At 37.9% G+C, this 10,545-nt stretch overlaps 3 protein-coding genes and 1 non-coding gene across 4 annotated transcripts; 2 read left to right on the top strand and 2 right to left on the bottom strand.

Annotated features, from left to right (window-relative positions):
* Nucleotides 1-3,172, top strand: LOC105177245. The gene is made up of 4 exons (XM_011100319.2): nucleotides 1-1,233; nucleotides 1,938-2,351; nucleotides 2,467-2,699; nucleotides 2,800-3,172. Exons 1-4 carry the CDS (start codon nucleotides 426-428, stop codon nucleotides 3,058-3,060), a joined length of 1,716 nt encoding a protein of 571 aa, XP_011098621.1. The 5' UTR covers nucleotides 1-425; the 3' UTR covers nucleotides 3,061-3,172.
* Nucleotides 3,967-5,426, top strand: LOC105177244 (60S ribosomal protein L34). Its single transcript, XM_011100318.2, has 4 exons — nucleotides 3,967-4,124; nucleotides 4,224-4,303; nucleotides 4,888-4,997; nucleotides 5,099-5,426. Exons 1-4 carry the CDS (start codon nucleotides 4,046-4,048, stop codon nucleotides 5,190-5,192), a joined length of 363 nt encoding a protein of 120 aa, XP_011098620.1. The 5' UTR covers nucleotides 3,967-4,045; the 3' UTR covers nucleotides 5,193-5,426.
* Nucleotides 6,144-6,223, bottom strand: TRNAL-CAG. Its single transcript has one exon. It is a non-coding gene; the product is annotated as a tRNA-Leu (tRNA).
* Nucleotides 6,642-8,708, bottom strand: LOC105177243 (putative NAC domain-containing protein 94). Its single transcript, XM_011100316.2, has 3 exons — nucleotides 8,188-8,708; nucleotides 7,569-7,885; nucleotides 6,642-7,473 (listed from the first exon to the last, which is right to left on the bottom strand). Exons 1-3 carry the CDS (start codon nucleotides 8,369-8,371, stop codon nucleotides 6,778-6,780), a joined length of 1,197 nt encoding a protein of 398 aa, XP_011098618.1. The 5' UTR covers nucleotides 8,372-8,708; the 3' UTR covers nucleotides 6,642-6,777.

Below are 10,545 nucleotides of genomic sequence, written 5' to 3'. Positions count from 1 at the left end.
TGCCAGAAGGGTTATCGCCGGAGCATAAAGCTGAGAACGATGCTACTGAATTTAGGGATTTTGATGTCAAGGAAGAAGAGAAACCCGAGGTTTTTCTAGAATTCAGATTTCCGACCTATGAAGAATTTTGCCAAATCCAGAGAGTAAAAGGTAATATATTTAACTCTGAAGTGGTCCCTTGTGCAAGTACCAGCAAATATGAGTTCACATCCCGGAAAAGTTTTAGTAGCGCCTTTATTGATGAACTGGACACTTTTCCTGTGAAAGAAATAAATGCTACTGATGGAATTGGCGACTCTTGTGTAAATGAAGAGGGTCTTTCTGATAGAAAGTTGGAGGAAGTCTATGCTGAGACGGGAGGCATCCGTGAAAAAGGAAAAGGAATTTTGGTATTTGATGAAGAGGAAATTGAGAAAGGTGAGGCAATGAAACTTAAGGAAGAGCCCGAAGAGGAGGCACAGACAGTTCAGCATGATGAAGGGCTTCAGGGGAATAAAGAGTTTCTTGACGAATCTCAGTTTTTCCCTGAAAAAAATTCTGTGATTACTGATTCTGATTCTGAGTCCACTAGTTTTGAGCATTTACGTTCCGTTATGAGCCGTTTAGTGGATTCGCACAGCGATGGATTCTTGTCAGACGGAGATTTTGCAGGAGAATTTGATATCTATAGTGAGAATGAGAAAATGGAATCGGAGAGTGAACTTTCGGCCTTCGAAGAAAATCAGGACTTATCAGAGGATTTTGACGAGGAAGACAGTGATATACTGGAAGAGCTCAATAAATTAGAAGAGCATAATTTACAGAATCCAAATGGACTGAACTCAAAATTTTTGCGCGAGGAAGATTTTAAGGAGGATTTAAACAAGGGACATGATGCTGAATTTGTCAGCAAAGACGATGAGGGTGTGAATGGCGGCGATAACTCTGAAAATCCAGGATCAAAGGACTCGTCAATGTCGGAATCTGGGGATGCAAACGAATTGGAGTCATTGTGGGAACATCAAGAATTGATTGAACAGTTGAAAATGGAGCTGAGAAAGGTCAGAGCCACCGGCCTGCCCACCATTTTAGAAGAATCAGAGTCTCCTAAGATAATGGACGACTTGAAGCCATGGAAAATCGATGAATTCCAGCGCGAAGATTGTATAGGCGAGCTTCACAAATTCTACAAGAGCTATAGGGAGAGAATGCGCAAGTTTGATATCGTCAACTACCAGAAGATGTATGCCATGGGTTAGTCCATCATTCCATCACTTCATTTGTTTAATTCTCCTCATTATTATTATTTGGTTTGCCCGTTTTGTTACAATGATGATCATGGTTGTTAGTGAAGTCTTGCTTTTACATTCTTATTTGATTAGAAGGTGTACTAAGAAGTTTTGTTTTTGAACGAAATGGACACAAGTAGGTGTACTGATACTTTTTTGGTGTTAGAAGAAAGGACCCAGGAGATCTAGTTTGTTGGGTTGTCCAGAAGCAGGAAAAACATGAGACCTGGTTCGGTATAAGGCATTAGTAGGATGAGTGGATGACACAGCATACTGAGGTGGGGTTTGTTAATAAATGAATGAAGCATTAATAGTCAATAAAATATCGTATCGTTTTGTTTTAATGTTCAAATCCTTTAGTGGTCATCGTCCTGTCTGAATTTTCTCGAATATTATACTATAATAAATACAATGGATCCGGAAACCTAACAAAATTTATTGCAAGTCATACTGTTTTCGTGTTTCAACATGTCCTCCGTTAAAAAGTCAAAGGAGCCATTTCCATGAAGAGCTTTCAGATAGGACTTTTTACCGGTCCTTCCTAATGGCTAATTGCACCTCTAATCCCTGAAATTTGTTGTAATTACGGGTTATTATGAAAACAATAGAGCTTTCCAGGGGCAATGTTTCTCTTTGAGACAACCTCTCATGCAATTGTAGTGAATGCAGGTTTTTTGCAGCTAAAGGATCCGCTCCAGTCTATGTCAAAGCAAAAGCAATCAGCCCCGACACTCAAATCCATTGTGTCCCAAAATCTTTGGCTGTTCAAACACAAAATCCATGGCACTGACCCAATGAAGAAGTTTATCAAGGAATTGCAGGGCGATCTTGAAGTGGTGTACGTTGGACATATGTGCCTTTCCTGGGAGTTCTTGCACTGGCAGTATGAAAAAGCCTTAGACTTGTGGGATTCGGATCCTAGGGGAGCCCGTCGGTACAATGAGGTTGCTGGCGAGTTTCAACAGTTTCAAGTGCTGATCCAGAGATTCATAGAAGACGAACCATTTCAAGGGCCAAGAGTGCAAAATTATGTCAAAAGCCGGTGTCTTCTTCGCAATCTTCTTCAAGTTCCTGTCATAAGAGGTAAGAATTAATACAACCTATTCTCTTCTCGTGTTTCCATGACGTTGCTTAATATATATATAATTTTAAGAATACCATGTAGAAATGTACTTAATATTGGCTATATACATGGCAGAGGACAAGTTGAAAGACAAAAGGATGGGCAGGAAAAAGGACAGAGATGAGTATGTAATAACAAGTGACATGCTAGTGGAGATTGTGGAAGAATCAATACGGATATTTTGGCGATTCGTTTGGGCTGACAGGGATTGCACCATGGCATCACTCAACGGCCACAAGAAATTGCCCGAGCTTACCAATTCTGAAGACCTCAAGTTACTGGAAGAGGTCAAGAAAGTTGTTCAAAAGGTTGGTTCTTGGAATTCAATTTCACGAACTCATCATAAAATAAAGTGATGGAATAACTTGTTAAAGTGAGTGAAGTTTAATGTTTTGTATTTGAATGCAGAAGGAGAGGAAGTTGAAGGATGTTTTGAGGAGCGAAAATTGCATCTTGAGGAAGTTCCGACGCTGTAGGGAGGAGGATTCAGATTCGGATCAAGTGCTTTACTTTTTCTCGCAAGTAGATATGAAGTTAGTGTGTAGGGTTTTGAACATGTCGAAAATAACAAGAGAGCAGCTGATATGGTGTCATAACAAGCTAAGCAGGATTAGTTTTGTGAATAGGAAGATATACGTAGAGCCGTCTTTCTTGCTCTTCCCTTGTTAACTTTTGTAATACTAATGTTTCTTACCCTTAGCTCATCTTACATGGAATCCTACTGATTTTGGAAAAGTTTTTAGTAGAAAGTTATGGTGACCTGTTATTTATCTACTCTTAATAGAGATGCGTCTTACCTAAACCTTAATTGGGTAAAAGTGGATCATTCAATTCGAATAGGTATACTAAGAGTTATTCATGTATGATTATGATCCCATGGGCTTGTGGACATTTCTTTTTGTTTAGCAAAGAGTAGTTGTGTTTCTGCATCCCCATATGGCATATTGGCAGTAATTTAACTTTTCTCTGGTCTGATTCAAACACAGAGTTTGACGTTTGAAACCCATTATTATTTTTTCAGAAATTAAAACGTAGCATATATACGTAATTCCAACAAGCATAATAGTAAGAAGAAAAGGTTGGAACTCAAAAAAATTAAAAAAAGGAATTAATGTGTGTACATAGCATGACTAAGATCACTCTTTAAGGCGTTAGTGTTATTTTAGCACCTGGCACTTATTTTGTGGGAACTTTTAACTTACGCGAGTTTAGATGGAAGTAGTAGTACGAATCAATAGAGCTTCGCCATTCGCGCAAAATAAAATTTATTTGCAGGTGCTGTGCGATCCACGATGTGGTGGGACAACAAAATTTTTTTTGACTCGCCATAATTTTTCTACGACACCTGTTCGGGTCTTTATTGTAAGGGAAGAGAGTAGTACTCTTTGTTTATGGTTTTACTAAAAATTCTAGGAAGGTAGTTCTCCCTATTGTAACTATTTTGTGCGTTTTAATATTGAAAGACTGGGACTAAAAGCTCCTCCATCTGTAGTTGGTTTTTTTTTTTTTTTTTTTTAAAAAAAAAAAAAGAAAAAAAAAAAAGCCGTGATCTGTCTAGGGTTTTGACTGCTATAAAGTTCTGCTCTTACCGCTTAAGAAATTCTAGCATCCATCTTATCAAGGAGTGGAAAAAGATTTGGGGTGGCGCGCGACAATGGTGCAGAGACTCACTTACCGGAAGCGCCACAGCTATGCCACCAAATCCAATCAGCACAGAGTTGTCAAAACCCCAGGCAATCATTCTTCACGAGACTGCTTTTCATGATTTTGCTTGGGTTCTTTTCTCAAATTTTGGTCTTCACGTTCCCGTTTTCTGTTCTGTAATAAATTAGGAGGGAAGTTGGTGTACCAGAGCACTAAGAAGAGGGCAAGCGGACCCAAATGCCCCGTCACTGGCAAGAGAATTCAAGGGGTATTTTGCTCATCTCTCGATTCATCTTTCTGTTTCCAGTGATTCTCGTGATTAACATTAAGGTTATTGGGGATAGATGCAATATTTAATTGTGTAGTAGACAACGGATAAAGTATAATTAGTCGTAATTATTTTTATTTAGTTTTTTCTGTATATATTTTGGCTTTGTTTTTTTCCAACATGGGAATGTTGTCTTAAGAAGGATGTATAGGCGTGATGTCTGATCCATAAATTGAGGAAATGCAGGGCCAAGCTTATAATTCCACTTCCCTTTCTCCAGGATTCTATAGTTTTATGCTTGGATGTATTAGGTCTTAGTCTTTGTGGTTTTGAAATATTTGGCTCATGCTTCTGAAGTTAACAGAAACTATTGCCTTGGTTGTTAATCGTAAATGTTTATGCTTTAAATCATTTGTGGATGCTATTCTTTCTTTTGATGGCTTCATTTCCATATGAAACTCTTGTAGATTGCACATAATTTTAGATGGAAGTTACTCGGACGATTTAGGAAGTTCTTTGTTTATATAATCAGAGGAAGATCATGAGGGACAGATAATATTATGAATTTCTGTTACCTATTTCAGATTCCTCATTTGAGACCTGCTGAATACAAGAGATCTAGATTACCCAGAAATCGCAGGACTGTGAACCGAGCTTATGGCGGTGTATTATCTGGAAGTGCTGTGAGGGAGAGGTTAGTTGTTTCTTGCTTAGATCATACTTCTGTACCTTTCATCTCTTCTTTTTGGCTCTGTATTGATGAATGAATAAATATATTTTTCTCTTTTGTGTTAGGATAATTCGAGCTTTCTTGGTGGAAGAGCAAAAGATTGTGAAGAAGGTTTTGAAGATTCAGAAGGCAAAAGAAAAACAAGCTTCTAAGAGCTAAACACGAGGCAGTGCAGTAGCAAAGTTTCCTACTATATTATTTTTGTGGAATTTTTTAACGATGATGATGAAGATTATGAAACTGATGTGGAAAATTTTTGTTCAGATACCTCTAGTTTTGAATGAATTTGTCTAGCTGTTTGATCAATTTAGAATATGTTCATCTATCGACTCAATCTGAAGCAAGCCCGTGTGATGCTGCTATAAAACTGGTTCAGTACTGCATTACGATTTATATATTCTGCATAAAATCAATAATTAGAATTTCTTTGTTTGTACTCTTGTGGTGCCTGCCTTGTGAGCCGGGGGTGCCTGGGTGAGGTGGTCTTTATCTGAGGTCGGTGTCAATTTGACACTTTCTGCATATATTGGTTTGTTTAAGTATTGAATTTCTGCTTAAGATTTCAACACAATGGGATATTTTTTAATCATGTGGTTACTTAGATATTTGGAGAAGGGTGGGTTTTTTCTGAGTAACTTGGGACATGCTGCGTTGCTGCTTGTGTGCGGGAAACAAAAAGAGTCTTTATTTTGAGCGCATGAAGAACAAGCTGTGGTTCCTCTTTTACGAAAATTAACAAGAGGACAAATTAATACCATACATCATATGCATATTGGATAATTTAATTCAATTGGTCATGGATCGTGGAAGAAGTCTCAGGAACAAACATTTCTCTGTAAGATGGAGAATGGCACCGTATCGGTTTAGAACCAGGTGCACTTGGTTTTGCGCTTTTGCTTGTTAGTTAGAGCATATAAAGCTATTCCTTTGAGTTTGAGCGGCTTGAGAGAAAAAATCTTCAGCAAGTTGGTCTACGAAAAATATATTAAGATGAAGAACGTCGATGAGAACTAAACAGGAAGCAATGTAGAGGCGAGCTGAGATAAATATACCAAGGTTGTAGGCACAGAACCAAACGGGAGTTTGCAAGGAAAAATCCAAAAATCTTGATGTCAAGAGTGGGATTTGAACCCACGCCCTTTCGGACCAGTACCTGAAACTGGCGCCTTAGACCGCTCGGCCATCTTGACTTGATGTACGTCTTCCTACAAGACCTCCTTTGTCTTTCCTCAACGCACCAGACTGCTGCATGCTTCTTAACAATTAGTGTCTGTAACTCTCGAATCTTTTGCTGTTTGATACAATTGCGTATATGATCTTCAAAATAGAAACCTCAATATATATGTTACATACATGGAAAGAATTTGGAACAAGCCTCTATTCAACTTCACGATGTTCTAATTTTGACATGAACTCGTTCATGCTCAGGTAGTTTTTTTAAAGTGCAGTTTATAATCTACTTTCTTGAATTTTCCCTGAAAGGACTGATGCTTTTCGTTATTGCTAGGCTATAGAGTTAGAAGGAGTCCAATATTCATACAAAAACGATTTAGTGATACCAATATGATAATAAGCAAACTAAGATAAATAATACAATTTACTTGTCATATTCTTAGGCCAATATCACACTAGTGGAGAGCTGTACACTGACAGTGAATGCAAAAATAGATTTTATACAAGCTCTGCTTGCTAAGCAGAGCAAGAAAGGAGACCATTACATCTTGACAACATGAACTATGATCAGCTATGTATAACACTTGTTTGTAGAGTAATTAGTTGATGATATTTCACTAGGACAGGGGGGTGAATCCCACGGCAGAGTAGGCTTCCATGAATCTGGTACAGATGATGGCAAGCTGAACGGAAACCCCATCGTACGAAGATTTCCCCACTGGTTATGCGTATTTGTTATGCTTTGGTTCTTTCTAAAGCCTTCTTGCTCATCTTCCGGATTTATGCTTGCTTGCATCACTTGTGAGGAGTTGACTGAGTAGCCGTTGAACTGCTGTTTTGACCCTTCAAAGTCGATGGACTCAGATGTCTTGCAGGCTTCACTGCCTAATGCAGGGGATAGATTGAAAAGCATGGAAGTTAGATCAACTGTACTCTTGTTGCTTGTGCCTGAAACTTCCTCAGAAGATGAGAAAATGAGGTTTCCAGGGAAGTAGTCTCCGTTGGGAGATGGAAAGATAGCTGGTTTGCCAGTGATAGTTTTGAATGATGGGATGTTAAGATCAGCGAAATTGACCGGTTGAAACTCGTTTTCAGTGGTTGATGAGATGTTCTCTGAGTTGAACTGAGTGGGATGTCCGCTGTAGTTGTATGTGAAATTAGTATCAGGAGATGCTGTTTCCGACAATGAAGCTGCCCAAGAGTGAGAAAGAGCCCTTTGTGCCGTGGAATTATTCTTCTTGAAAATCCTGCAAATAGCCCAGGAATCCTGTTTTTTGCAATAGAGAAAAATGCATGGCCATTAGTTAAATATAGAATAATTTTACTGTATGCAGTAATTCATCAAAGCGATAATAGACATACAGTTGGCGGAAGGTTCTTGTCCAAGAATTTTTTGGGCGGAGGCGGTGGTGGTGGAGCACCATCTGTCGTGGAAGGAAGTCGAAATTCATGCATCATCCAGTCTGTTTTCATGCCTTTGGCAGCTCTGCCTCTATAGAAAACCAGGGACTTCTTCAAACCAATGCATTTAGTTCCATCTGAAGAGTATATAGGCCTATCGGTTCCTGTGGCTTTCCAGAATCCAGATCCTGTCACACGGTTTGGTCGCGTGCTGTTCCTGTATTTACGATCCCTTGGACAGTAGAAGTACCATTCTTTCTCTCCAGTAGAAGCTAGCTCTGTTTGAAATCAAGCAAAATGGCAGAAATTGAGTGTCACACACATGAAAGACTGTTTGCTAAGCATATCAAGTCTACCATGACCATATTAGATAATTGAAAACTGACAAGAGTATAATGATAAGTATTGCAACAGGTAAATATTCAAGTATAAAAATGAGGTAGATGAATGAGACAGAAATATTTCAGCACTGTTAGGTATAATGACTTCTTCTTCATGAGGATAGGAGCAAAAATCAAGAATGATATGAATTATGTCCAAGATATATTATGCATGGAACAGACAGATAATAGTTTCTTACTTGGAAGGTCCCATGGATCATATTTGTAAATGTCCACTTGCTTAATCAGCTCAATAGGAAGAGCCCTCTGCTGCAGCTTTCGCTTGAGGTAAAACTCCACAAGCTCTTCATCTGTGGGATGAAACCGGAAGCCCGGCAACATGAAATCATCACTGCTCTTGTCGGAATCATGCTTTTCATCCATTGCTTCCTAAAGATCTGGGCGACGTTTATGGATGACCGTAATCCGTTTCTGCGAAAATCACGATGATGACGAGGACTTAAGAGTTAGTGAAGGGTTGAAGTTTGAAGCAAAGCTCCTCTCCCTTAAAAACAGCAAGCATAGAACCCAAGTCAAGGCCATGGACTTGTAATATGCTAGTTACTAGTACACCACCACCACCACCACCATAGGGATTTGGTTTAAGTCCAAATTTGTGATCTCTATGAGACTACAAGATTGATGTATGTGATCTGTATGGGGATATGTTTTTTACAGTTCCCATAACTCTTAGATTGGATACTTCTCCTTATATCTTACTGCAATCAAGACTAGAAGACAAAGCAACCTTCTCATGCACCCATTAGTTTATAGAGTAGTGTTTGAACAATATTTTGTTATCCATGCACTCAAATGCAAAACATTTATGAGGCCCTTACGAATATATTAATTATATATTGGTTATTGGATCTACAAACTACGTTTCTATTCCATTCCAGCTTCTATTCCTGCCAAGATATGAACACGTGAGGTGTCAGTGTGGATTTCTTCAACTCAATTGGAGATTCCTTAAACTACACTTAATGATGCATGTAGACTTTGACTCTTGCATGGATACTTGGACACCCTTACACACTTCCACTCAACATGCTCATCACAAATTATCTTTTTGGTCTGCTGCTTTCAACTTCATATTTTCATTGCAAGATATTTTGTCATTAACTTTTTGTCTTAGATCTTTGTCCTGTTAGCTACCATTACCAACTTTCCTTGAAAAGAAACTATGTAGTATTAACAAATACCTGAAAATAATCGTCCATGATTTCAGGTTTAACCTATCAAATTGCAAACTCGAGGAATTACAAAAAGCTTTTGTACACACCTAATGTGCATATATTAAATGGAACAGAAGATGTAATAATATTTGAAATAAAAAGATAATTTAGGGAGACGATTACATTTTTCTTCTCAAAACCTCATTAATTATTGCCCTGGAATTGTAATTAGGTAAGAATGGTAATTGTAAAAAAGTAATTATTGTGCAAGCAAAGGTAGGCAAACAGTTTTAAGTAGTATCAATATTTGCTATAATGGGAAAAGCATGGTGCAGGATTTAGCTCAACAAACTTGAAGAAAGAAGCAGGTGAACAACTAGAGTTGACTGCTTCTTGACTAAAACTGGAATCCTATGTCATACAAATAACAATTAATTATTCAAGAAAATAATATATATATATATATATAGAGAGAGAGAGAGAGAGAGAGAGAGAGAGAGAGATTACTTAATTATGAGTAGATGAGTTGAAGCGTGTGTGTCTGGTTGAAGAGCAACACAGAGTTAATGAGTGAAATTAACTCCAAGATGATGATGAGGGGCAAAGTTGAAATTCCCTAAAAATTTTGGTCCTCGTTGGAATAAACCCTTTTTGTGTGTTGCCTAAGCTAATTGGCCTTCCCAATTCATGCGTATAACCTAATTAACCTCTTCTCTGGAATTGGTCAAATTCTTACAACCAAAGTTACATACATATCCCCTAATTATCTATTTCAGTGTTGTGTAGTGTAGTATAGTTAATTTCTGGATGAACCCCTTCAACTTTATATATTTTGGCTTACGTACGTAAGTGCATGCAATTAATAATGCATCATGTATTTTGATTTTCACTCTCTCCACATCTACACATACAATGCATTCAATTCTGTGCAATTAATTAACATTGTCTCATATATATATGAGACAATTAGAATTTAATGATGAGGTTAAGTGTGAATTTTATGTTTGAGATAATTGTTCAAATAATAGTTCATGAACACTGATGCTCTGCATGCTGCTGTCACACTCCGTTCGCCTATCTTTCATCAATAATGAATTTTGTATGGTGTCTGATGATGTGGGTTGGGATGAAACAAGGAGCTAATTACGACCATCACAAAATCTAAACCTTAAATTGACAATTAATTAGATTATATATATGTATCCATGCATGTTAGAGATGAGACATGATGGGGCTTATTCATTGGTTTGTTTTTATGCTCACCTGATTAGTTGATTGACTTAATCGCAAATTATTGAATTCAGGGCGTAATTAACAATATTAACGATTCAATCATTCTTACCAGCTGAGGGGATCCTGGAAACATATATGTTTCTTTTATTT

The sequence above is a fragment of the Sesamum indicum genome, linkage group LG15 (genome assembly GCF_000512975.1).
Source record: "Sesamum indicum cultivar Zhongzhi No. 13 linkage group LG15, S_indicum_v1.0, whole genome shotgun sequence".
In the NCBI taxonomy this organism is placed as follows: domain Eukaryota; kingdom Viridiplantae; phylum Streptophyta; class Magnoliopsida; order Lamiales; family Pedaliaceae; genus Sesamum; species Sesamum indicum.
Note: the sequence above shows the minus strand (reverse complement) of the source record. Positions and strands in the feature narration are given on the sequence as shown.